We start from the raw sequence: 25,881 nt of genomic DNA on the forward strand, positions 1-25,881 counted from the left end.
ATCTCCAAACCCATTTGACAGAGGTTTTGATTTTGAATATTGGCCCAGAAAATTTTAAAATGAGCCAATGACCATTATTATTAGCAAGAATTCTAGAGTGGTGCCAGAGATTTATTTTATTTTATTTTATTATTATTTTTAATATAAGTAATATTAAGAGAAAGGGAAATCAAACCCACTTAAGACTTCGAATGCAGAAACAAATGTTCTTAACCACTTAAACTATAAATTTTTTCCTTAGTGTTGAGATTTGGATTGGTCTCGAGCGCACATTGGCAGATGAAAACATTGAAAAGTAGTAGATACCAATCCATGGACACGTCACCAACACTATCCCTCACCTGCAAATCCAATATAATATAACTCCAAAGCCTACGTCCACGAATTAAACGGCCATAACGAAAAATAGTAAATACCATGATAAAATAGAAAATAGCTATATTTTTGCGTACAATTAAAATAAAAATCTTAACTAAGACTTGCCCAAGGCCCTAAGTACCGTATAACGTGGAGAAGCCGCCATTTTTTATGCTTTTGGAGGAAACATCAAACTTGCCTACATCTACATTTTCTATTTTTCTTTTAGTAAATTTTCTATTTTTCTTCTACTTATTTTCTGCCAAAGAAAAGCAAATCTACTTAGAAATTGTCATAAATAGAGTTTCCATTATAATTTTCATGATAACTTTATTTATTATTATTATTATTATTTTCATTTTTTTTCTTCATTTATATAGAAAAATATCTAAGAATTAATTTTCTCTGCCAAGCGAGTCCTTTTTCAACGCAGTCTCCAACGCGCCACCGCTTACGTATAAAAGCTAACTTCCCCATTTAATCTGAGCCAATCTCTCATCCAAAATTTTCAGACACCATTTACTTTTGCCACAATCTCTCTTCCTCTGATGAGCGGCTTCCCTCTCTGTAAGTTTGAAGAAAACCCCAACGCTGTTATCTATATCTCAATCTTCAAAGGAACAGGGTAGCTGTATATGCATATAGTTATAATATCTCGTACGTCTTTTAAAGTTTTGGATTTGCTCATCAATCAGATTTCTTATTCTTTGTTATGAATTCCCTTAGTCTGCTTTGTCACTGGACAATGAAACCCACTTGTAGAATCCTAACTAGTTGTCGAAACTCGGCGCTTTTCGGGTTCCCACCTGCAAAATGCTACCATGGTTTAGCAAAGAATGGAAATTTGTCCAATTTTTGCGTCAATTTTGAGCAGATATGCCAATTTCACACCAACCCTTTTCGTGTTTCGGGCTCTGGACACGTTTTCGAAGATGCACTCAAAGCTTCTCAGGTTCCCAGTTGGAGTTTTGGCCAATCTGGGGTTATATCTAGGTCTTATAGTGTTGGCACAACTAGTAGGGGTGTTTCTGTGATTGCTAGGCTTGCATCCAAGTTTCGAAACCTTTCGACGTCGATTGAGACCCGTGTGAATGAGAACAATTTTGAGAGGATATATGTTCAGGGTAGTATCAATGTCAAGCCTGTGACAGTGGAAAGAATTGATAAGGATGAGAATGTTGTGAGAGAGGAAGAGTCGAGGATAGAATTTAGTGATGAAAAACAGAATGTAAGTAATCAGGAAGGTTTGGATGAAGCTAAGGTTGTGAATTCGCAGAGAGAGTATTCAGATATTGAGAAGGACGCATGGAAGCTATTGAGGGATTCGGTTGTGATGTATTGTGGGACTCCTGTGGGGACTGTTGCAGCAAATGATCCGGGTGACAAGCAAACATTGAATTATGATCAGGTCTTTATCCGTGATTTTGTTCCATCAGCGCTTGCATTCTTGCTTAAGGGAGAAGGAGAGATAGTGAAGAACTTCCTTCTTCATACATTGCAATTGCAGGTAATCATTCACATCCACTTATCGAACTTCGTTCCTCTCGAGCATTGATTATACATGTTATCACTTTTTTAATGAATGATTAACCCATATGAATAGAAAGTTTGGAACCTTATTTATCTTTGGTTTATCAATTAACAAGTTGTCAAATATTCAAATTTCCTTTTTATTTCATTTAGACATTGCTAATTTTGGATTTCAAGGATTGACTTCATGCATATTTTCTTTCCAAAACATATATTCCATTGATTTTGGTGAAGCTTTACATTCTTCTGTGGTGATACGTATCAACTGCTATATATTTTAACAAAAATGGTTCTCCCTCAAGTTATTGATGTTATAGATAACTTCAGTAAATTTTTATGTGGACCACACTCTTTGCTAGTGTACCTTGAATTAATTATTCAGGTTTCTTGAATTCCTAATTATATGTTGCTTTCATCTTAGAGTTGGGAGAAAACTGTTGATTGCTATAGCCCAGGGCAGGGATTGATGCCTGCAAGTTTTAAAGTTAGAACTGTGCCTCTTGATGGGAATAAATACGAAGAAGTTTTAGATCCCGATTTTGGTGAATCAGCTATTGGCCGGGTTGCACCTGTGGATTCTGGTAAGTATATCAGAACTTTATTGGTTGTGCCAATGAAAAATGTGATTCTTTTATAGGATGCTGCACACAGTCTGCTGCTGTTGCCATCCTGGTGTTATTGGGTGCTCATCCTGTGCATCTTGTAGATTTTCTTGGAAGGAATTCATTTTTAAAGAATTTCCTCTGTTGTAGTATCTAATGACTAATGGTTTGTTATTTGTGTAACTTCTCTGGCAGGATTATGGTGGATTATTCTATTGAGGGCTTATGGAAAGATAACTGGTGACTATGCATTACAGGAAAGGGTGGATGTTCAAACAGGCTTGAAAATGATCCTGAACCTGTGCTTAACTGATGGGTTTGATATGTTTCCTTCTCTTTTAGTCACAGATGGCTCCTGCATGATAGACCGACGTATGGGTATCCATGGTCATCCCCTTGAGATCCAAGTGAGTTGAAAAGCTGCTTTGCATAGTCCTTGAGGGTGCTTATTAGATGTTAAAGTATTCATCAATTTATGTTCTTTCTGTAGTCTACAATAAGAGGGCTACTTTGTTTGAATGTCACACTTAGAGCCCTTTAAGAGACTGTAAAAAAGGACGTGGAACAGGTTATAGGTCCAAATTAAGGATGTTGGTGGTTTCCTTGTTGAACATAAATACTGAAAATTGTTAAAACTATGCTTCCTGTTCACGTCCTTCTGTTTTTTAAGAATCTTGGGCTGCGTCCTGTTCATGTCCTTTTGTATGATACCATGCCAGTTTTTATATGGTCATTCCATCCTTATTACAGCCATGTGTTATTGGTTTTAGTGCATCATATTCAAGTTACATTATGTATCGCATTGGGCTAATATCATTTGTGCCAAATATGATTCTTCAGGCCTTATTTTACTCAGCTCTTCGGTGCTCCCGTGAGATGCTTGCTCTAAATGATGGATCCAAAATTTTGGTAAGGGCAATCAACAACAGACTCAGCGCGTTGTCATTCCACATCAGAGAATATTACTGGGTGGATATGAAAAAGATAAATGAGATATATCGATATAAGACAGAAGAGTACTCTACAGAGGCCACCAACAAGTTCAATATCTACCCTGAACAAATTCCTTTGTGGTTAATGGACTGGATTCCAGAGGAAGGCGGGTATTTTATTGGCAATCTACAACCAGCTCACATGGACTTTAGGTTTTTCACTCTTGGAAATCTTTGGTCCATTGTTTCATCTTTGGGTACTCCAAAGCAAAATGACTCTGTACTGAATTTGATAGAAGCCAAATGGGATGATCTTGTGGGGCATATGCCACTTAAGATATGCTATCCTGCCTTGGAATTTGAAGAATGGCGTATAATAACTGGCAGTGACCCGAAGAATACGTGAGTTGCCTGCACATTTTTTTGCTAATTGTCTTTTTGTACCGTCAAATTTGTTCATGATCACTGAAATATGTTTGTCTTGACTCCTACAGCCCTTGGTCATATCATAATGGTGGATCTTGGCCGACACTCCTCTGGCAGGTAAGCCTTGCCTGGCTAGATAAATACTTTGAGGAATTCTCATTTTTGTGGAATTGGATGTCATGATACAACCATTGTATATTATGGGATTGGAAACTTTCAGAATTTATGTAGTTTAGGTTCAGTGAAGAAGTTAGGCAGGGAAGGTAGCAGAGACTTAAAAATGTGATCTGTGGTCATGTTCAGCATACCTCCCTTCTTCTTTAAGTATGTATTCAAATTTAGCTTTTCCCTCTCAAATTCTTTTGCTATCCTATTTCAGTTCACATTGGCGTGCCTCAAGATGGGCAGAATTGATCTAGCTCAAAAGGCAGCTGATTTGGCTGAGAAGAGGCTTCGATCAGACCGCTGGCCTGAATACTACGATACCAGAACTGGGAAGTTTATCGGAAAGCAATCGCGACTGTACCAAACATGGACTATTGCTGGGTACCTCACAACTAAAATGCTGTTGGAGAATCCGGAGAAGGCGGCCTTGTTATTCTGGGACGAAGATTATGAACTTCTTGAGATCTGTGTTTGTGCACTTAGCAAGAGCGGCCGCAAAAAATGCTCCAGAGGCGCTGCTAAGTCTCAGATTCTCATATAATGAGACTCATTCTTTCAAGGGCAAATATTTGGCCTTTGTACTGTACAGCAACAAGTTTAGGATAGGGTACTAAAAAGTGGATAGAGAACAGTCGTCGACTTCAAAGTGCATTATACAGTTTTCGTTTCTTATATTCTGATATTTGCATTTGTTTTGCCATCCGATTAATCAGTTGAGTTGATCGGAATGAGCAACTAAAATGACCAAGTATGGTGGGAATATTAAGGGTACCGCAGGAAAGGTAATCTGTCATCTGTATGTACTAGTAACAATTACTACATGTTTACATTACTCCATGTATCTTTTACAGAATGCCTTTTGGTTTCTGATAATTGACATTTCTACTTGTACTTAACACCGAATAATGGATAATTGAATTATATTGTATTAACAGAGTAAGAGTTTGATTTTGACTCCGTTCGGATGGAAGAAAATAACTCGGAAGTTCGCTAAAAGTCGGAAATTGAAGAGAAGAAATTGTTATTTCCATTGTTTGGTAACTTAAACAAGAAACTTATTAAATGATGCCCATAAAAAATCGTGGAAATTGAAAAGTAAGATTCCCGAATTTAATTTCCCCCAAAAGCGGCGTTATTTTGTAATTTTTATTGAGCAGTAATTCATTTTTCACTATAATTTATGTCATTTACAAAATTCGACATAAATAAATCCAAATGTTGAAAGTATTAAATGCCATAAATTCAAACAATGAAGATCTAAATTCCGTCATTTAAAAATTATATACAATTTTCAATTCATTCATTCAAACAGAGGGACTTTCAGACTTATTTTGAAATTTCTTTAGAGAAAACCTGTAGTTTTTATTTTTTTTAAATATATAATTATTACCAGGTTTGTGAATGGTTTGTTCACTTAGCTGAGGCTCTTTAAATTTGCCTTTTTCCACCTTTTTTTGTTTGTCATAGTTTGAAAGGGGGAGGGGGAGGTGTCATTGGGGTTTGAACTTGAGACCATTAATGCAAATGCTCTTACCATTGAGCTATGGACCCATTGATCTTTTTTCACTAAGTACTGAGCATAAAATTTGCATTCGTAACAGTAAACCAGATAATGCAATATGATAGACTTAGAGAAAATGGACTGAAAGTTTCTTGAAAGTTGGGGGAAAAAACAGTCCTGGAAAGGTGCATATAAATTTAGACTAACGATAACACTATAAGAGCGGCTTCACCCAACTAAAGAAGCAAAGCTTACAAACCACTACTTAAACGGATAGCAGGGTGGAGCATCTAGTTGAGAAGCCCTCTTCTTCTGATATAGTCATTAACAGACAGTGTCGAAGCATGCTTCTTCCCGTCGTCCCGCACTCGGCACCCAACTGTTGCTTCTATCTTTTGTTTCCTCGTCATGTATGCAATCTGAGCGCCCTGAGGTCCACCAAGCTTCTGAAGTGGAGCCAACGAGATTGGCAGGTCGAAATTGTGCAGCATATTTGACTCTGTCCCTTTGTCCACTGGAGCACTTGTATCAACCAACTTCCCTGCACCAGCTGCAGCTTCCAGCGCTGCCTCTGTTGCTTCCATGCCACTCTTTCCTGTTGCTGTTGCTTTGTCCTCGTTACTGGCTACACCTGCAGTTCCGACTGTTGCCTCAGCAGCTTCATCACCTCCTCCTCCAGGCCTTGCAACATAGTAATTTCTCGATCTAGTCCATCTTCTTGAGAATGGATCATAACCAGCCTCCCCAGCTTTCAGATTCATATTCACTCGTTTCAATCCTGAAGCATTTTTAAAATTCTCAACCCTGTTCTTCCTGTTCATCTCAGCTAATCTAAAAGCCTTGGTATCTTTCCCCTGGGTTTGCCTGGATGCTTCCAATTCCTGGAGCCTTGTCTTGATCTTCTCAACTTCCACCTCATCATCCTTACTTTCTGCAATTTCCAACTGCCTCCTCAATTTATCCTTCTCAACTGCAATATTTACTGGCCTTGATGAGGCATACTTTTTCTCCTGCAGCATTTGCTTCACAGTGGTTGCTGAGTAAACATATGTATTCGATTTTTGAAGCATCTCCCTCTTTTCTAATACCTCTTGTTTGCTTGGCATTCGGCCAGCAGTACGCTCTACTTCCTTAAACCACTGTTTAAACTCCTCCTCCTGGGGAGCAGAATCTGAGACCATAGCCATCTGCCACTTGGCAGCAGAACTTTCACTGCCCCAAACACAATTCAAATATTTATGTGTGACTTTACCCTCTAGCTTGTACTGCCGGTCAGGATTCATGGCATCCACATTCTGAACCATGCAAAGCCTGTAGACAGGACCACTTGATGATCTCCCAATTCCAACCCTAACAAAGCAACCCACAATTAACTCCTCAAAAAATGGTTCCATAAACCATTTTGCAAGTTTTGACCTTGGGATAGTAATTTCCTTTATCTCCTGAAATGTTGGTGGCTCTGACACGTCATCATCGCTGTCAAGCAATTCACCATCTGCACTTGATGCTTCATCTTCACTGTGTAACCCACTTGCATTCTCAATTTGACTGGAGTTACTCAGACTCCACTTGCTCTTGATCGGTGAAGTACCCTGGCTACCTTCACTTGCTCTTAATGCGTCCCTCAACTTATGGTGAGCCTTTGAGTCTTGTTGCTTCAGACGTTTTGCTCGTAATTGATTCAATGCATCGTCCATAGCAGCTGACTTGTCAGCAGTCCTAGCTGATGAGCGTACACCGCGAGACAATGGAAGAGGAGAAGTCTCTTTCCTTGATTGGGTAGATCTTGCATTGCCTCTCTTTGATCTCAATTTCTCCATAAAATCCTTACCATCTTTCTTTTCTGCCCGATCTGTCAAAATCATCTCTCTTTCAAGTTCACTCAACTCTGCCAGCCATTTTCGGTCAGCTTCATTCTTGTATAGATCAGGGCCAACATCAGAGTCATCACTGTTTTCACCCTTATGGTCAGAACCATCGCCATAATCGCTTTCTTCATCACTGCTTCTTTCATGTTCAAGCCTCTTCTTCAGAGGAACTCGAGAGGGCTTCCTGCTTGCATAACTACGATCATAATCAGAGTCTTCATCCCTGGAGTCACTTCCGTCATCAGAATAGGAACCTCCACGTTGCTTCCTAGGTGGAAGTCGCTGCCGTTTTTTCCCAGCTGAATTGGTTCTTCCTGCTGCCTCAAGGAGCAAATTTTCTAAGTCTGCCATGTCCGGCTGTCTGCCTCTCTGCTACAATAATGCCTCCCTTTACTGGTTGTAATGTACATAAGACAAAGTTCAACCACAAGAGGAAAGATTAATATATATTTAGGAGATGTTTCACTAATAGTTACCATAAGCGTATCAAAATAAGCCATACACAATAATCATATTTGAGTTACAAGCAATGATGGTTACAAGCAATGATGGTAATCTACGCCAATATAGGAAAGCCAACTTATCACAAAATCAGAGTGACACACAGAATCTAAAAGTATATGATAGAAATGCAACTCAAGTTGACACCAGACTGAGTCAAGTTATTCAGTAAGATTCTCATGCATATAAAGATGATTCCCTGATTCTTTTATTTAAGAGATGGTCTTAACAATGCCGTTACACAAACCCGCAACTTTTATAACAGATCTTATAATTCCATTATCTTGCAATTTAAGAATAGATCTTAACAACTTAAGAATTGATAACCCATATGCACGAAGCAATTGCGCACGGGCGTGCGTGCGAGTGCGGCAGAGAGAGATAGAGAGTAGGTTAAAATGCTACCGTTTTCTCACCACATGTTAGTTAGAACTATAACCTTTATGAGGCTAAATTTATTTTTGGAGAAGAACAATATCCAGATTATTGAATGCACTCTTCTCTCATAAATTATTAACAAAATCAGCTCGGGAGATATATCACTAGCGAATGAACAAGAACCCTAACTCATTTAACTGATAAAGAAAGTGACAAACAAAGCAAACAGGTTCTAGTTTATGATACTTCCAGACTGATTCACTTTCCACATAATTTACTGTTTCCGGGGATCCCACATGCTAATGTAAAGTCAAGGCTCTCCAAAGTACTAGCCAAAATTCCATCTCACTTTCTAGCACAAAAAACTTGCAAAATTCACCTACTATAATATTACAAAGAAAATATCAAAAAGGAGAAAGTAAATGCAACAATTATAATTGCATGGATGTATGAATAAAGTACATAAAAAAAGTTGCAACCTTTATACCTAGGACAAGAAATTGCAACTACTGAAGGGAGAAAAAAAAATAAAACACAGAAAATCCATACTAGTAACCAGAAAAGCCCAAAGTCTCTAAGTTCTGCACCAAACCATAAAATAAAAAGAGAAATAATATGCTGTGTTAAAGTAAAACACCTACAGTTGCTCAAGTAGACAAGAACTCAAAGAAACAGTGACAACTATTCTAGCACAGTGCAAGAGTTAACAGACAACCAACCAAACAACATTTTCGAAAATAAAAAATAATAATTAAAAAAAACACATAAACCCATGTTTGGCTGCTGAGGAAATTTGAGGGAACGAGAAAGATGCTACCTTTATGATCAGGGAGTAATGAGAGCAATTTTCCTAAGAAACCAGAAGAATTTGGTTCAGTAGGAACATGCCTGGGATGTTTGGTGGCCGAGAAAGTGCGGGAAAGTAGTCAGAAAAGTGATATTTTCAAGGTTTCGTGAGAGACCCTCGTATGCTATATGTGTGCAGACTCGGTGGCAGCAACAGTCGACGAGTGTGCCTTATATAGAGGAGGTTGGTTGATATCTAACTAGGAATAGTAGAAAAGAATCCGCCAATTTCAAAAAGGAAAAACAGCCTAATTTCCAACATAAAATAAGATTAAAATATGAATAATTTAAGGGCCGCGTGGGCAACACAAGGCTACTTTGACAAAACGTTTGGGCCTTTAGCCCATCTCAAAGGATTTTGTGTAATGGGTATGTCCTGGAATATGAACCCACTGATTTTTATTTTTATTTATTTTTAATTTTTTTTTTATAGAATAGAATCTATTGATTTAAGAGTATTTTAAAAAAATTATTTTACAAATGATAATTTAAATTAATCTAATTTACAAACTCAAGTTTGGGTGTAACGGAACAGGCTCACTGTCTTATCCAACTCACCTAATCCACGTCTACAAGAGTCTCTCAGTTCAATAGATGAACCAAATTGCATGCTTTGGAACACCATTAATAGGAGTTTAAAGACTTTGTGCGGCACAAATGAGCACACAAAATTCACTATCCAGAACTCATTTCCATATCATGCCACCCATAATCAGAAACTCACTTCAGTGGGCCTGGAACTTTACCACCCATTTAAACCCATCATTTTTACCAAAAAGACCCAATATTTTAGCTACAAATTTAATTAAATCATGTTTTGAAAGGGGATTAATCAAAGAAGCACGTAAGCTGTTCGATGAAATGCCGGAGAGAGACGTGGTTGCATGGACTGCTATGATTGCTGGGTACACGTCTTGCAGTCACCACAGCCATGCATGGGCTCTGTTCTGTGAGATGGTGAGGAATGAAATGGAGCCAAATGCTTTTACTTTTTCTAGTGTGCTGAAGGCTTGTAAAGGCATGAAAGCTCTTTCGTGTGGTGCATTGGTTCATGGGGGGGCTATCAAGCAAGGCATGCAGGGATCCATTTATGTGGAAAATGCACTCATGGACATGTATGCTACTTGTTGTGCTAGCATGGACGACGCATGCATGGTCTTTAATGATATTCATGAAAAAAATGATGTGTCATGGACTACTTTGATCACTGGCTTCACTCACAGAGGTAATGGCTATAGTGGGCTTCAAGTTTTCCGCCAAATGTTGCTGGTAAGTGGCTGATTCATCCTTACACATTTCCTTAAACGAATTGGTTTTTCGAAGAATTCTATAGGTAATATGTAAATATCTTGTTACAGCATATGTAGAATTCAGTCTTCGTATCAGTGTAAATAACTTTATGCAATGTACGTGAAATATTTGAATGTGTTGGCAAAACAGGAGGAAGCAGAACTGAACCCATTTAGCTTTTCAATTGCGATTAGAGCGTGTGCTTCAATCGGGTCGCATACTTTTGGCAAGCAAATACATTCAGCAGTGATTAAACACGGATTTGAGTCCAATCTTCCTGTCATGAATTCGATACTGGACATGTATTGCAGGTTTGGTTGTTTATCAGAGGCAAATCAGTACTTCCATGAAATGCCTCAAAGAGATTGGATCACATGGAACACCTTAATTTCCGGATATGAAAGATTTGATTCTAAAGAGTCCCTACTTATATTTTCGCATATGGATACAGAAGGGTTTAGTCCAAATAGCTTCACATTTTGCAGTGTCATATCAGCATGTGCTAACTTGGCAGTTTTAAACTATGGTGAACAAGTTCATGGCAGAATTATTCGGGGAGGCCTTAATAAGAATTTGGCATTGGCTAATGCCCTTGTTGACATGTATGCCAAGTGTGGAAGCATAACTGACGCACACAAAATTTTCAGTCAAATGTCTCATAGAAATTTAGTCTCTTGGACTTCCATGATGATCGGATATGGGGCTCATGGATATGGAAAAGAGGCTGTTGAATTATTTGATGAGATGGTAAAATCAGGTATAAGACCTGATCAAATAGTGTTCATGGCAGTTCTGAGTGCTTGCAGTCACGCCGGACTCGTTGATGAAGGCTTGAGGTATTTCAAATCTATGATAAATGATTATAAAATTACTCCAGATCAGGACATTTATGGGTGTGTGGTGGATTTGCTAGGCCGTGCTGGGCGAGTTGAGGAGGCTTATGAATTAATCGAGAGTATGCCATTTAAGCCGGATGAGTCTGTTTGGGGTGCACTTCTTGGAGCTTGTAAAGAACATGAGCTTCCACATCTAGGCAAAGTGGCTGCTCGGAGGATGTTAGATTTGAGGCCAAATATGGTGGGCACATATGTGATGTTGTCAAATATTTATGCAGCTGAAGGTGAATGGGGGGAATTTGCGAATACAAGGAAGTTGATGAGAGGTATGGAGAATAAGAAAGAGGCGGGAAGGAGTTGGATTGAGGTAAGAAACCAGGTTTATAGTTTTGTTGTAGGAGATAAGGTGGGTTCTCATATAAAGTTGGTATATGGAGTTTTGCAAGTTATGATTTTGCATATGAAAGAGGCAGAGCACATAAATGATTTAAATTGCTCTATGCATGACCTAGATGATGGAACTTGAACAGAAGCCGAAACACCTAACTGATAAAAACAGAATGTCCTCAGGTTTTTGTAAACGAATATGATACTGGGCAGCCTGGTAAAGAGGATTAGTTTTTTCATTTTATTATAAGCCAACATGTACACAACGATCTTGGGAAAATCCTGCTTTCCAGAGAATCACGAGTTCTTTGTTAACAGCTCTCTCCAAACCTGCAATATTATTCGAAAAGAATTGAATTAACATGCAGCCATAAATATGAAACAACAAAGAAATAGCTAAACAACATCGAATTTAATGAATTGCATTGTCATCTCACTGTACCTTATGAAGTTCTCTCCCATATCAAATTCTAAATTCTAACAAAACAGCATCCAAGCTCACTGGAGTAAGAGATTCCTTAAAAGCAATGCTCACAAGTTTCTTATTGTAATTGTTGCTCACATCATTATATGGTGGGATGCTATTACAGAGAGTGTCTTCAGATTTAGAACCAGTGACCATGAAAAAGAGAGAAACATGAGACCTTTTGTACAGTTCAGATCATTCCATTAGATGTCCACCACTGGTTTCTCGAACTCTGAATTCATTCTTCTATCCAACATAATAAACTCTGCCTTCCTTCACCTTGCAGAGGTAGTAGTAACTGCATTGATCTTCAACCCCATGATCTATTTGGTGTGGTCAGCGCACGTAGCTTGGTTGCAAAAGCATCATGTTGGTGCCACACCCTGCCTTTCCAGTTCTTGGTAGAACCGGAGAAGTTCTAAAGCAATAAACCAACATTAACTAGGTGAATAATGTTCTTACCAACTTGGTTATGTAATACTAGTCTGCTACCAATAATCCTTGCAAGAACAAGATCCTTGCTTAAAGTGGTGAAACCGGTGCCGATCCCTCAGCACAATGTCTCGATTGAAAGCTTTCGAGATGAACTTTGCTGCCATGTGACAATCATTGCATATTCGCAAATTCTTTATTATTCTTATTGGTGTTGGCGGACTTGTACAGATAAGCCCAAAGGCAATAGCGAGTTTCTCACTATGTCTGAAAAGAGCAGTTACCTTCTCTTCTTCATCAATGTCAAATGAAACCTCATTCGTATCTGGTGCATAACCTTCCATCTTCAGTTTCTTAGCCATTTCATCTAGCTTCTTCTCAATCTCTTCTATTTGAGGGTGTTTGTTATCTCCTGCTAAAAACTCATGAACTATTCCATTTGCTTCAATCATGCTACAACCTGGCATCTTTACCACCCCATGTTGCACCATTATTTCCCTAATCTCATGAACATCATCCCAGTTACCTTTTGAAGCGTATATATTCGACAACAATACATGGAACCCATCATGGTCAGGATCAAGCTCAATGAGCTTTCTTCCTATCCTCTCTCCCATATCGTGGTCCCCGTGTTTCTTACATGCCCCTAGTAAGGCACCCCAAGTAGCAACATCTGGTGTCATTGGCATACTCTCAATGAGTTCTTCTGCCTCCTTGAGCATACCAGCACGCCCCAGAAGATCAACCATGCAACCGTAATGCTTAACGTTGGGTTCTATCTTGTGTTCCTGGACAATGGAATCAAAATGGCGGCGCCCCTCATCGACTAAGCCCATGTGTCGACAAGCCCCGAGAACTCCAATAAAGGTTATCTCATTAGGTGCCACGCCACATTTTTTCATCTCTGAAAACATTTCAAGTGACTTCTCCACCAACCCGTTCATTGCCAACCCAAGAATAAGAGCATTCCAAGTAGAAACTCCCTTTTCTGCAGTCCCCTGGAAAACCTCCAATGCGTTTTCCACACACCCACATTTCATGTACATGTTTATAAGGGTTGTTCCCAAAAATACATTAATCTTAAGGCCATTTTTCCTTATATAAGCATGAATCCATTGGCCGAGATCAAGGGCCGCCAAATGAGTGCAAGCAGAGACAACACTCACCAAAGTGGTCTCATCAGGCCTGATTCCACGAAGCTGCATCTCCTGAAACAATGCCAAAGTTTCTGAGAAGCGGTCATGTTGAGCATAACCTGATATCATTGCACTCCACGACACGATATCCTTCTCAGGCATGGAATCAAATAATGTCCTAGCCTTTTCAACTAAACCACATTTCAAGTACCCTGATATCATCGAGTTCCAGGATATCTGATCCAAGTGGTAGGCTGCATTGAACAGTTTTTGGGCAGCCATAATTTCCCCACAACTTGAATACATGTGAATAAAGGCATTTTGAAGATTAACATAAGCTTCAATTCCAATTTTCACAACTAGCCCATGGATCAATTTCCCTGTCTGGACAATTGATAAGCGTGCACATGCAGAAAGAACAGTGACCACCACAACCTCATCCACCATAACTCCATTAGCAACCATTCTCAGAAACAGAGCTAAAGCCTCCTCATACATCTCATTTTGCTCATAACAAGAAATCAATGCGCTCCAGGAAACCATATCTTTCTCGGGCAGTTCATTAAACAATCGACAAGCCTCAGTTACACAACCTGTCCTACCAAACAACACAATCATAGAATTCGAAGCAATTGTGTTCCTCTCAGGCATCCGATCATATATAAGCTTTGCCTTCTCCGCATCCCCAGCCCTAACATACCCTGCCAAAATCGAATTCCAAGACACTGGATTTAAAACAGGAATTTCATCAAACAAGTTCCGGGCATCACTCATATTCTCACAAACAGCATACATATTGATCAATGTGTTCTGAACATAAACATCTGAATCAAAACCCGTCTTCAAAATGTGATTATGTATCTGTCTTCCTTCAAACTCTGATACCCGGATAGCGCACGCTTGAACCAAAAGTGGGTAAGTGTAATTATCAGGCTCCGCATTCTTATCCACCATCAGTTTGTATAAATTTAAAGCCTTTTGAGGGCAGTTTCTTTGTATATAAGCTCTCATCATAGTGTTCCAAATGAACCCATTTGCGTCCTCAATCAGATTGAAAATTCTCAGGGACAAATCAATGTGAACGAAGGGAGAGTCGGTGGAGAACTTGAGAATTCTACTTGCAGCATATGTGTCCCTGATGAAGCCAGTGAGGATCATCTGAGAAAGTATGGGATTGAATTGCTTGAGATTTTGGCATTTGGGCAAATGGGTCTCTAAAATTGACAAATTTATGGTTGTTTTGGACATGGGTTTGTGATTCAAAGTGGATTTTGCAGCTAAAGTTAGAGGCTTTAATTTAGCCAAACTCATTAAGATGGAGAGAAAGCTAAAAGGTTTGAACTTTGTTGAAAAACCCAAGTGGCAGTTCTTGGTAAATGCCTAAATGGTCTCGTTCTCTTCAATCCCGCCATGTTTGTCCCCCAAAGTCCCACCATGTTTGCCAATAAACTATTGACACGTCGACATAATATATACTGCTCAAAGTACATAGTTGAAAGTGAAAGACCACAACTAAAACATTGACTGGCCTCAAACTTGCCAAGCACGAACCCAAAACCCCACAATGCCTCCGAGACGCAGAAACAAACCCAATCCAAACATCAACCGCCGATCGGCCGTCAAGAATTTGGAGCCTTCCTTGAAAGAAGAAGAAGAAGAAGGAGAGGTAAGAAAAAATTTCAAACTTTTCAGTTCTTATAGTTCGGTTTTTTCTTTTTTCGAAAGGTTTTTCTAGGCTTGTTTGGTTTGTAGGAAAATGGCCCAAAAAATATTTCCTTTTATTTGTTAGAGATTGACCGAGGACCCAGACCCTTTTTTTTCCTTAATTTCCTGCAGCTTGAGTGAATATGATTTATTTAAATTTCTTACCGATCAATTTGTAAGAAGTAAAAATTAGATAAAGAAGGAAAGTGTATGCATGTAGGCTAAAATAAGTAGGAATTGTTGTGCTTGAGCTTTAGTTTGATCAACTGCAATTTGGGTTAAAAGATTGCAAGGGATTTCTTGCATTGGGATCACAATATAATACTTTGGGAAATAAGACAACTAGCACCCTTAAGATTTTGAGGTCCAGTCTCCTTCACTAGAAATCAAGCATCAGAGTTTCACATTAATAAAATGACCAATGATGATGCCTCACAAGGGCCAATGTTGACTAGAGGTTTTAAGATTTGAAACTCTTAACAAATTTATTTGGATGATATGAGTCTAAAGAGCATAGAAAATGATATTTTCTTTCCTTTGTGGTTTTTGTATACCAATTTTGGTCTGTCAGCATTTCTTCCTTTTTCTGGGCACATTCTTTTTCTTTTTATTGTTGGTCATTTTTATCTCATTTATCTTTAGTTCAAATTTGACAAGGTGAGATTTCTAAATTGCAGAAAGTGTCAACTCATGAGATTTTTACCAAAGGAACGCCAGTTGAGGTTAGCAGTGACGAAGAGGGTTTTAATGGTGCTTGGTTTGCTGCAACTATAGTGGAAGCTGTGGGGGAGGACAAGTTCCTTATTGAATACCAGAGTTTGAGGACTGAAGATGATTCAGCATTTTTGAGAGAAGAGATTGATACGCTGCACATACGACCTTGTCCACCCGAAACTGTTGTTGATCATTTCAGTTTGCTTCAAGAGGTTGATGGATATTACAATGATGGTTGGTGGGTTGGTGTGATCTCAAAGGTTCTTAGGGGCTCAAGATACATAGTCTACTTCAGGGGCACCTATGAGGAAATTGAATTTCAGCACTCTGAGTTAAGGCTTCATCAGGATTGGATTGGTGGCAAATGGGTTATGGCTTCTCAGGTATGAACTTCTATCTATCTAACTTTCAGCCACTCTTATTGACATCAGGGTTCTACTTTGCCATGTTCAAGGTTTTTATATATTGAAGTATAAAGCAAAGTTTTACCATTTTCCAACACGGAAAATGTTTTGACCAAAAAAAAAAACTTGGAAAATGCTTGAGAACCTAAACCCTTTTACATGAGATGAGATGCAGAATAATGTAGAATCCATGTGGATCCTCCTCCTCATGTGAGTCAGTTAGAGAGTTAGGAAAAGAGCTGAGTTCTAACTTCTGTAGCATCTTTCTAAAAACTTTTACCAGCATGCCAAATATGAATAAAGTGAACAAAAATGTAAATAAAATGGGAAAAACTACCAAATCCAAGGATATTTTCAAGAGCCTTGTCCAAGTCTCAAAAATTTGGTCCTATACTATTCAGTTTCGAAAGGAAAATGATATATGACATTTAAAAGCTTGACTTCCATTGGTTCAAGCATCTTTCCATGTTCCGGGCTAAGTGATGTATGAAATCCCTGTTCCCATTCTGCTTCGCACATTGATCCGCATTTTTGGTAACTTAGGGCCCTTACCTAAAGATCAATAAATAGAAAGTTGGTGCAGAAAGTTGTTCATAAATAATCATCTGAAAAACATTGTTCATAAATGAATAAGAGTTGAAAGTTGCAGTTCCACCTGCCTGCTGAAACCTACTCCATGTGTGCAGTTTCAGCGTCAAATGATGATGATAGTATGACTTTGAGCACCGTCACATATTTCCTTATTTTTATAATATATTTGTTCTTGGAGCTTTAATTAGTTGTGGTCTGATTGTGTATTTTTGGCAGGCTTTGCATCTGTGATTACTGGTTCAAATGGAAAGGTTTCGTACGAGTACTTGTTATGGTAGTGGAGGTTAAGTTACAAAACTAGCCCTTGTAATCAAGAAGCAATCTTGAACTTCTGAATTTGGTAGACTCTTTTGTGGCTAGTGTCAAGTGTTAGTTGCAACTTTCTTTTCATTATGATACTTGAATGCCCTTGAATTGATTGAACTTGAATGGCTTCTGCGATTTGGTACAAGGCATTGGATGGGGTGATTTTGTGTTTGTTCAAGGTTGGCTTGGTTGAATGATCAGAATCTAATCCAAAGTTTCTGGTTTATGCCTCTCATGGCTTCTGGTTTTGGTCCAAAATCCAAAGTTTGCAAGAAATCTGCTTGAGAAGGCTTTCATTTTCATGGTTGTTAGCTATTAATTTGAATGTTAAAAAGATAATTGCTAACCATAAGGAATAAAAGATTGTCTTCTGCCCATCAAAATATAAGGGGAAAAAAAAACTCTAATTTTATTTCATTTTAAAGTAGCACTAGTAGAAGGACTTGAAAGCAACAGAACACAATCAGAATGACAAAAAGCAAGAACCAACAAACAAAGACAAAGCCTTTATATGAAAACACTTGCAGTCATCTTAACATTTTAAACCCTCTTCTTAGACTTCCACAGCTCCCTTGGCTTCCTTCACTTCCTTCTTGTCCTTGACATCCTTGTTAGCAGCTTCCTCATTCTCAAAAGCTGACGCAGGGAAAGTCCTAAAAAGCCCAGAAGGAGTCTTGAAAGTGATTTTCCCAGTTGGAGGGTCATCAACGTAAATGTCACTGAGTGACACCCAAACCAAGAGCTCCTTGGTCTTGACCCCAGTGAGCTTCTTGATCTTGCCATTCTCAACATAGGCCGTGACTTCAGGGGCATAACTGACCAGCTTCCCAATCTTTTCAAACTTGTGGGTTGTGCTCTTCTTCTGCTTAAGCCACACAAACCCAGTCTCCTTCACATAACCACATTCCTCCATGTCTTTCAAGGGCAAGAGGCCATTGGGCAGGCTGATTTCTGTGAGCAATTTCTTTGACTTTTCTTGGCAGATTCCATCTCCATGGTACAACTCATCAGCCTTGCTCTTGATCTCTGCTGTCACAAGAGACATTTTGATCTTCTTGCTTCCTTGTCGAGTTTCTTTTACTTTGTAGAGCTTTCTTGGGTTTTGAAAAATGCTGAAGAAAGTGAGAATGTGAGGTTGGGAGTTTAAGTTGAAAGTGGTGGGTTCATATAGGTGTGAAGCCAAAACTTTGCCCTTGTATATTCTCTAAATCTCCAACATGCCATTCAAAATTTGCCCTTCTATCCCCCAAAAAATTGCAAAATGTGCCATTTTGGTTAAGTATGATAGTTTCATAATGAATAAATTATTTGAAAATTGGATTATGAACTCAAGATGGAGGTAAACTTATGATGCTTGTCATCAATCATGATAAGATTCATGTGCTAGATAAAGCCAAGCTAATTTATCACATAAATATGAGAAACATTTGTGTGAAATGAGGATAGTAGTGTTTTGATATTCCGGTCAATCATGAAATACAACGTTTGATAATTTTTTCATACGTGATTGATTGATTGGAAATAGAGGAACAGTATTATTCGTTTCACATAAATTTTTCTGCAGAAGCATGGGCACTTTGTAATTTTGGTGTAGAGGAGGGGTATTGAATAACTATGATATTAAGCATGCATTCATGACACAGCTGGGAAGGAGTTATGGCGAAATTAATGGGGAAGAGGAGGGTTAAGGCGGCAACCAATGAGAATGCTCCACGTGGGATGTAGTTGGGAACGGTAACCTATTTGTGGGGATTGAAAATATAAGTGAACTGTTGGGAGAACGAGAGAAGGAGAATGAAGGAAAGAGAATGAGGCACTCTCTCACCTACATCTAATAAATTTTCAGTATATGTATTGATTTACATGGAGTCCATATGTAGACAAAATTAAATGAGTACGTTGAGTTTCAGATGTATGTACCGTACGTACATCTCGGTTGGCCGACTTCTTCATCTTTTTCTTAATGAGCAAGAATTTTTCTTTTTAAGTCTATTTATGTCGTGCTAAGTTTTTTTAAATTTGTAAGATTTTGTTGTTCGAAGTTTTGGCATCATTCATAATAAATCCAAAGAAGATTGTTCAACTGAATTAACTAAAGAAAATTTTGTAGGATAAAAATGAAAATGATTTCGTATAAGCCAACTACAAATCTTTGGAGGAAAATTGGGTCGTTTGACAAAGGATTTTAAAATGTATTTTACTACTTGGTTGATATTTGAATAATCCAATCAATCACAATCACGTTGGATCCATGAACCCTATTATTATAAATTACATGAATTAGAAATCACACCAAGCTCATGTTATCATCATTCACGGATTGTTTGATAAGGTTAGCGCGATTGTGCCAGATTGAATATTTTTAATAAATTATAGAGTACATAAACTAAAAGAGAATCATCCATCGTTGTCGAACTTTTTGTAGGTGCATTGCTAAAATAACCGAAGAGCGTAGGAAAGATAAAGTTGTATACGCATTGATTATAGCACTCATAATCATCCTATAAATGCAACAACTTTAGCTTCAACCTATTCCATTAATGGTTAACCATGACCCCCCTAACTATGAACATCCAAACCAAACCATGTAAATGCACTTGAATTGAACAAGTCCACTGGTCAAAACCCTCCATGCATATATGTATGGGCCATAAATAATTTTTAGGTCTGCTAAAGGCCAGAACATTAAAGTAATTTTAATTTTTATAGAAAGCCTTATATATGGCCCCTTAAGTGAAGTTCTATCTCTCAACCGTTGAATTAAGCTAATCAATTTAATTAAATAATTATGAGCACCTAAGGACCATATATAAGGCCATCACTATAGAATTCTTTATAACGATAAGAAAGAAGGTGCTTAACTAATCCACATTGCTTTATCGTTTAGAGAAAAAACGTCCAATTTGCTTTCGAAGTACAAGTGAGGCATAGAAATAGATTAGATAGCTATTTGGAAATAATATACTTGCATTTAAAAGCAAAACTTGTTCTGTGGCCAAAATGATAATAGCAATAGAACAAAATGGGAACAATTATAAAGATTGAAAATTTGGATACACAAGAATTAAGTTTGCTAAAAGCCCGCGTCAAGTATCTGCAGGAAAATGCCATGCCTTGAATAAGAACATTTAGCGAGCTCTTTGCTTTTGAATGACATGAATGGTCGAGCGAATTCCTTCTATCTGTATTGTACGCTTATTTTACAAGGGCACATCAAATGGATGAAGCTCTCTCACTGTTGTGGCTCTGCATTATACTTACCATGGGGAAAGTTGTTTAGCAAGGATTCAATGTGTTTAACTTCTTTCGGCATCGACCCTGTCAGGACCTGGCATGCACAGAAATATCATGCTTGTTACGAATTTACAGCAGCTAGACAGAGAATGTGTGACGCTGCTTGGAGGACAATTGATATGAAAAGAGACAGAGTGGCCTTAGTCAGTCATAATAGACCATGGATTAATATCTGCCTCCTAACTAAACCTTTTATGAAATCAAAATCCAATTCGTATGGCTATTCAAAGAGGCATTAATAAAACAGAAATTCACAAAACTAGGATCATCAAATGAGACCCGGGGAGGTTCAAGCAAACCTAAATTGTTAACACTAAACAAAAATCATATAAAATTTCTCATTTAATGATATACCTCATAACCTGTCTCTGTAATGAGGACCTCATCCTCAATCCTTATTCCGATCCCTCGATACCTGCATCATATATCCCAAATACATCAATTTATGTATCAGTACACTTAAACCAAAAAGGTTGAAAGATATGGTAAGATGATTGATGTCCTATGCATGAGCATGAGGCGTTCAACTGAGTGAAAAGTTTCTCATTCAAACTCACCATTGGATAGCAGTAGAGCAAAAAAGTTCAAAGAAATATATGATGTTTGAAGTCAGCTTATAGCATTAAAACTTTTTTGTACGGTGGACTTGTCAGTTGAACCTCTTTGAGATCAACTGCTTGTCCAAGGGCAATGGTACAGTGTAGATGGGCCTGACTAGTAAGGAAACTGATTTGTAGCATTTCAAAGTTGGTAAAAAAAACAATTATTTTGTCGACTTAGCTAAGCCCAAAAATACCTCTCAGGACCATTAGAAGACAATGGGATGTAGATTCCTGGTTCAATTGTTATCACCTGTGCACAAACAAAACAGTTTTGTCAAAAACGAAAAATTAAGATTAGAGCATACAATGAATCGCGCATGCAGTGCAAACATTTAGCCAGAGTTTGTGTACATACAATTGGATAAAGACACTATGAAAAAAGACAATTTGAGGGATTCTGTGTGCAATATATGTACTTGCATTCTATCTCCCATATCCCTAAATATGCTATGAAGCACATCCCAGAGTTTGAAATAAGGGAGGCAACTTACAACGCCTGGCTTCAAAGGACGGTCATAACCAACGATGGAACAATCATGGACATCCATTCCTAGATAGTGACCTGGACAGTAGAAGAGAACAAATTTATCAGTTACAAAATATATTGGTGGCACATGTCATCTTGATTAACTAATACAAATAAGTGTTAACCCACATCCTAAAAACTTAAAATTTTGGGAACAGTGATAAACCAACAAATCTTATCGACCTCGTTTAAACAAAAACAAAAAACCCACAGAGAAGGTGGTCAATAACAAAATATCAACTTCGTAATACTTCTTGATTAGCCAATTCAAACTTCGACAAACTAAGACCATATCTTCATTCATGCCTATATCGGCAAAACAACAAATTAAAATTTTGTCTAGGAATGGACAGGGAAACCTATGGAAGTTGGGTTCAGCTGATGGTAGGAACTGCTTCTAGAATCCTTCAGAATTCCAATCTCGTTGAGTCCTTTGATAAGCATTTCAACCTATGCAAGAGAGAGTGATTAGGGTAAGATAAGGGTCTCATTGCTTATGAGAAGGTGCAGAGAAGATGAAATTCTCAAGTGAAATTAACAGAAACATAACAACTTGGACTCAAAAGATCATACTGAAAAGCTGTGTATTTCTCGAATGCTAGCACCAGGTTTGCAAAGCTCCACACAATCCTTGTTTGTTTGCAGAATAAGATCATAGAGCTCTTCCTGAAATGTAGATTCATGGATAAGTCTCGTTTATTAATATTATGCTCCAATGCACTAAGAGAATTACAAAATAAAAACAAAGTTGAAGAGTTCCAAAAAAATAAAATAAAATAAAAACCAACAAAATAAGCTAAAAGCTGTGTCAAGATTTGGCTCCTCCTGAGAAGACTCTTTGGCTGCAAAAATCTTTGATGTCATGTTAAAAAGCTTTGAGGCTAAAGCATATTTCTGTTAATAAGATTGCATGCCACTATGAAAATACAGTTGTAAGCTCTAAGCCTAAATGGAATAGAGATAAAGACAAAAGAAATACTAGCTTCTTGAGTAACAGAGGAATAAAAACGAAAGCAATCAATAGAATTTGTACAAGAAGCAGCAATGACTTACTTGTGTTGAAGAAAAGCTGCCGTAGGGTGGCCAGGTGCGAGTAATATCACTGACATAACCATGAAGCTCGCAACCAACATCCATCAAGACAAGATCCCCATTTTTTATCTGAAAAAAATGTACATAAACCTTTGTAAGCATAAATGAAGAATATTTATGTTCTCTTAGTCTATATTATGACACAAAAGGTAGATAGCGGGTTTGATAATTAGCTCACTTTCTGATCATTCCGAGAATAATGTATTACACTAGCATTAGGCCCGCCACCAACCACAGGATTGAACCTGGTAATGGAGGATGAAATTAGTAAATCCTTGCAAAACATGAAAACACTGGAAAAATCTCTCCAACTATACCACCACAAACCAAATTTCAATTACAATGTTTTCTGTTATTCCACCAGACATTTTCAAGTGTAAAATAGCATATATAAAGTGGATAAAATAATAAATTACATTTTCAGATCCGACCATCCAGGAAAGGAAAAATCTTACGCCATTCTCTGGGCTCCCTTCATTTTGCATTCATATTCAACCTTAGCTGATAGCCTACCCTCATAAGGATGTGTCTTTGAGTGAAACATTGTCTGCAGTAGAGCCTGTCCAAGACCAATATATGTCTACGATTAATACAAGTCAGGGAATAATCTATGATGAACATTCAATGTTAACCTTATTCAAAGATATAGAAATACTATGAACTTGTACAGAAACTACAACATGATGGTGCAAATATAACTTTTAAAGAATGACGCCAACTGTAACACCCCAACACGGTTCTCATGTGAAGCCACATACATATAGATTCGTGCAATGAGATAAAGCATTGTAAGATATATGGGCTGATAAAATAGTTAGCAATAGTATAGATTTGGAAATACTTGGCAAGCAATTGATGCGGACTCTCTCATTAACTTAAGCTCTGCAGGCGACTTTATCAACCGTAACTCATGGGTGAAAACCAAAACATCTTTCACTTTTCCAGAGGAAGCTGCTTTCTGAAAAGCATCCAATTCCATATATGTTGGTACAGCCGTCTGCACATTGTGGAACAACTCAGACGATCCCTTTATAATATCTGGCAGGATCTGCAGTCAGTAAAAGAAAAGGCAACGTATATATAATGATAGCATGCATAATAAAGGAAAGTAAGAATGTTTTTAAGCTATAACAAGGTTAGAGGGCAGTTTACGGGCATAACTACTAGTGATGCCACAACTGCCCAGCACTCAGAAGTTCAAATTATAAAAACTCAACTCAGGATGGAGTTGTTCAGGTTAAACAAGTTCTCACATTTTGGTATGACTATGACAATGTCACTTTAATTTGTATTAGTGACACAATGTTCATTTTAAAATGAACATTTTAATGATATTGATTAGGTAAAAATCTATATGTAGTTGATTTTAAGCACTCTTACCAAACAGGGCATGGTTATTCTGACTAATAGATTGCACTCAAATAATTTGTTATACTTTCAAATCAGAACTGTTCTCCAAATTTCAAATTGTCAGACTCACCTGCCGTAATTTGCTCATTGGATATGCTCTATCAGCCTTGAATACTTCCAGTGCTGCACTAACTCCCGCAATTTGCCCTTGCCAAATAACATCCTAACCAAAGAATGGACCAAGAAAAAAAAAGAAAAAAGAAAAAAAGTTTATAAATTTATCTACAGCTTAATATTTGTAAGTTATGTAGTAGCCTGTACTGAACTATATACGCAGTCTAAACCTCTCAAGAATAATAACATGATACATGCACATTTCAGAAGAATGAAACGATAAAAATGAAACATTCTTCCTTGAAGACCAATAAATGAAATAAAGATACAATTCGATGTTTGGTTATTGCAAGTTATAGGTCCCAAATTGCTAGTGTATCTGAAACTGCTAGTCCATATGACCATATTAATAGAAATGTGAAGCTACAACAACTGGAACTATGCTAAATAGAACAAAATATACTATAGAATTAAATAATATCACAGAAGTAGGGGCATACATGGGACGTCGCTTCTGCCATGAACATGCAAAAACCACATTCATGACCTAAAACTGCCACGCCACCAGGTTGTTGGCAGCCGGTAATATACAAGTAATCAGCATCTTGACGATATGTGTAAGGTACGACATCAGTCATCATCTTTACAGGGGCAGCTGCAAAAATGGCCAAACCCTTCTCTGGGAGCACCTCCAACAACTTATTTCTTCTCAATGTGTACTCCTCTGAAGTTATGCCGGGTGTAATTTCCCCTTCTTTCAGTAACTGCAAAAGCAAACAACAATTATAACGCAATAATCTTACATCAAACAAAGCATAAATCCATTTTTCACTTTAAGCCACAGTGAACGCTAGCACGTGCACCCTGCTAGTTGTACAAATTTATCTATGCATCCAATATGCATTGATGTTAAAGCATCAGCAGCACCTGGGGATGTGACGCTGGAGATGGCTGTCCAATATCAACACTTTTCTTGATAGAATATGCACGGCGTCCAATTGCCTGTAAATCCAATTCATAAAATACCAAATTTAGAGCGTTTAAGCAACAACAACACAGAAATCTCAAGAATAAAAAAAAATATACAAAAACCGAAATTGAAAACAGAACCATAAAGGTAATTTGAAAGACACCATTTTATCATCAAAATCCAACAACAATTTGGACTTCATTGTCATCATTTTCATGATTTGGACTCCTATGGACCATTTGAGAACTACCCACTTGATAATTCAGCTTGAAAAATCAAAGAAACAGATTAAGCATCAAGCAAACGTGCTCAAATAAGAAAACAAATTAAAAATAAAACACAACTGTTTGAGACGCATGTCGAAAGTGGGAGGTAAGGTACCTGTCTGAGTGACGCTCTCTGCAGAAGTCTTCCTAAAACGATCTTCATTTTTGCTTTCGCCCAAACCTTTCACTCTACAATCTCTGAAGCTGGTAAAGTATTTGTTTGTTTGAAGATGGCAATTCTGGTACTTCAGTTCAGACTTCTCTGTATAGGGTTTAAGACAGTCTCAATGGGGGT

At 37.9% G+C, this 25,881-nt stretch overlaps 7 protein-coding genes across 10 annotated transcripts; 3 read left to right on the top strand and 4 right to left on the bottom strand.

The window, feature by feature from the left end:
- The first annotated feature begins 743 nt into the window (after positions 1-743).
- On the top strand, positions 744-4,944 carry LOC117630790 (alkaline/neutral invertase A, mitochondrial-like). Its single transcript, XM_034363569.1, has 6 exons — positions 744-1,864; positions 2,309-2,468; positions 2,685-2,896; positions 3,330-3,823; positions 3,916-3,964; positions 4,227-4,944. Exons 1-6 carry the CDS (start codon positions 1,070-1,072, stop codon positions 4,551-4,553), a joined length of 2,037 nt encoding a protein of 678 aa, XP_034219460.1. The 5' UTR covers positions 744-1,069; the 3' UTR covers positions 4,554-4,944.
- Positions 4,945-5,607: 663 nt separating this feature from the next.
- On the bottom strand, positions 5,608-9,258 carry LOC117631506 (protein RTF1 homolog). The gene is made up of 2 exons (XM_034364712.1): positions 9,078-9,258; positions 5,608-7,774 (listed from the first exon to the last, which is right to left on the bottom strand). The coding sequence occupies exon 2, from the start codon at positions 7,730-7,732 to the stop codon at positions 5,804-5,806; it is 1,929 nt and encodes a 642-aa protein (XP_034220603.1). The 5' UTR covers positions 7,733-7,774; positions 9,078-9,258; the 3' UTR covers positions 5,608-5,803.
- A 465-nt stretch (positions 9,259-9,723) lies between these two features.
- Positions 9,724-11,917, top strand: LOC117629737 (putative pentatricopeptide repeat-containing protein At1g56570). Its single transcript, XM_034362327.1, has 2 exons — positions 9,724-10,375; positions 10,547-11,917. The coding sequence occupies exons 1-2, from the start codon at positions 9,764-9,766 to the stop codon at positions 11,756-11,758; spliced, it is 1,824 nt and encodes a 607-aa protein (XP_034218218.1). The 5' UTR covers positions 9,724-9,763; the 3' UTR covers positions 11,759-11,917.
- LOC117629736 (pentatricopeptide repeat-containing protein At3g62890-like) lies at positions 11,835-15,011 on the bottom strand. Its single transcript, XM_034362326.1, has 2 exons — positions 12,062-15,011; positions 11,835-11,949 (listed from the first exon to the last, which is right to left on the bottom strand). Exon 1 carries the CDS (start codon positions 14,962-14,964, stop codon positions 12,574-12,576), a length of 2,391 nt encoding a protein of 796 aa, XP_034218217.1. The 5' UTR covers positions 14,965-15,011; the 3' UTR covers positions 11,835-11,949; positions 12,062-12,573.
- A 129-nt stretch (positions 15,012-15,140) lies between these two features.
- LOC117633104 (protein AGENET DOMAIN (AGD)-CONTAINING P1-like) lies at positions 15,141-17,660 on the top strand. Its single transcript, XM_034366788.1, has 3 exons — positions 15,141-15,319; positions 16,035-16,454; positions 17,283-17,660. The coding sequence occupies exons 1-3, from the start codon at positions 15,218-15,220 to the stop codon at positions 17,295-17,297; spliced, it is 537 nt and encodes a 178-aa protein (XP_034222679.1). The 5' UTR covers positions 15,141-15,217; the 3' UTR covers positions 17,298-17,660.
- A 97-nt stretch (positions 17,661-17,757) lies between these two features.
- On the bottom strand, positions 17,758-18,553 carry LOC117633105. Its single transcript, XM_034366789.1, has one exon. The coding sequence runs from the start codon at positions 18,415-18,417 to the stop codon at positions 17,926-17,928; it is 492 nt and encodes a 163-aa protein (XP_034222680.1). The 5' UTR covers positions 18,418-18,553; the 3' UTR covers positions 17,758-17,925.
- A 1,762-nt stretch (positions 18,554-20,315) lies between these two features.
- LOC117631368 (intermediate cleaving peptidase 55, mitochondrial) lies at positions 20,316-25,857 on the bottom strand. Of its 4 annotated transcripts, none has more exons than XM_034364482.1 (14): positions 25,702-25,857; positions 25,278-25,352; positions 24,851-25,114; positions 24,367-24,459; positions 23,728-23,883; positions 23,342-23,445; positions 23,065-23,131; positions 22,848-22,955; positions 22,368-22,460; positions 22,154-22,244; positions 21,760-21,830; positions 21,463-21,518; positions 21,021-21,081; positions 20,316-20,700 (listed from the first exon to the last, which is right to left on the bottom strand). In XM_034364482.1, exons 1-14 carry the CDS (start codon positions 25,747-25,749, stop codon positions 20,605-20,607), a joined length of 1,383 nt encoding a protein of 460 aa, XP_034220373.1. In that variant the 5' UTR covers positions 25,750-25,857; the 3' UTR covers positions 20,316-20,604. The 4 variants fall into 4 exon arrangements, with proteins under 4 accessions (XP_034220373.1, XP_034220372.1, XP_034220375.1 ...); XM_034364481.1 differs by having other exon boundaries at positions 23,728-23,934; XM_034364483.1 differs by having other exon boundaries at positions 20,649-20,765; positions 23,728-23,934; positions 25,702-25,843.
- Positions 25,858-25,881: the final 24 nt, after the last annotated feature.

This window comes from Prunus dulcis, chromosome 6 (assembly GCF_902201215.1).
Source record: "Prunus dulcis chromosome 6, ALMONDv2, whole genome shotgun sequence".
NCBI classification, from domain to species: Eukaryota; Viridiplantae; Streptophyta; class Magnoliopsida; order Rosales; family Rosaceae; genus Prunus; species Prunus dulcis.

What these genes read in the sequence shown, in the direction of transcription:
- LOC117630790 (XM_034363569.1), top strand. Translation starts at nt 1,070, where the DNA reads ATGAATTCCCTTAGTCTGCTTTGTCACTGGACAATGAAACCCACTTGT. An exon ending in GGTTGCACCTGTGGATTCTG is followed by an intron (nt 2,469 to 2,684) that starts GTAAGTATATCA and finishes CTTCTCTGGCAG; the next exon opens with GATTATGGTGGATTATTCTA. An exon ending in GTCATCCCCTTGAGATCCAA is followed by an intron (nt 2,897 to 3,329) that starts GTGAGTTGAAAA and finishes ATGATTCTTCAG; the next exon opens with GCCTTATTTTACTCAGCTCT.
- LOC117631506 (XM_034364712.1), bottom strand. Translation starts at nt 7,732, where the DNA reads ATGGCAGACTTAGAAAATTTGCTCCTTGAGGCAGCAGGAAGAACCAAT.
- LOC117629737 (XM_034362327.1), top strand. Translation starts at nt 9,764, where the DNA reads ATGAGCACACAAAATTCACTATCCAGAACTCATTTCCATATCATGCCA. An exon ending in TTTTCCGCCAAATGTTGCTG is followed by an intron (nt 10,376 to 10,546) that starts GTAAGTGGCTGA and finishes TTGGCAAAACAG; the next exon opens with GAGGAAGCAGAACTGAACCC.
- LOC117629736 (XM_034362326.1), bottom strand. Translation starts at nt 14,964, where the DNA reads ATGAGTTTGGCTAAATTAAAGCCTCTAACTTTAGCTGCAAAATCCACT.
- LOC117633104 (XM_034366788.1), top strand. Translation starts at nt 15,218, where the DNA reads ATGCCTCCGAGACGCAGAAACAAACCCAATCCAAACATCAACCGCCGA. An exon ending in AAGAAGAAGAAGAAGGAGAG is followed by an intron (nt 15,320 to 16,034) that starts GTAAGAAAAAAT and finishes TCTAAATTGCAG; the next exon opens with AAAGTGTCAACTCATGAGAT.
- LOC117633105 (XM_034366789.1), bottom strand. Translation starts at nt 18,417, where the DNA reads ATGTCTCTTGTGACAGCAGAGATCAAGAGCAAGGCTGATGAGTTGTAC.
- LOC117631368 (XM_034364481.1), bottom strand. Translation starts at nt 25,749, where the DNA reads ATGAAGATCGTTTTAGGAAGACTTCTGCAGAGAGCGTCACTCAGACAG. An exon ending in CTCCAGCGTCACATCCCCAG is followed by an intron (nt 25,115 to 25,277) that starts GTGCTGCTGATG and finishes TTGCTTTTGCAG; the next exon opens with TTACTGAAAGAAGGGGAAAT. An exon ending in GAGAAATACACAGCTTTTCA is followed by an intron (nt 22,245 to 22,367) that starts GTATGATCTTTT and finishes TCTCTTGCATAG; the next exon opens with GTTGAAATGCTTATCAAAGG.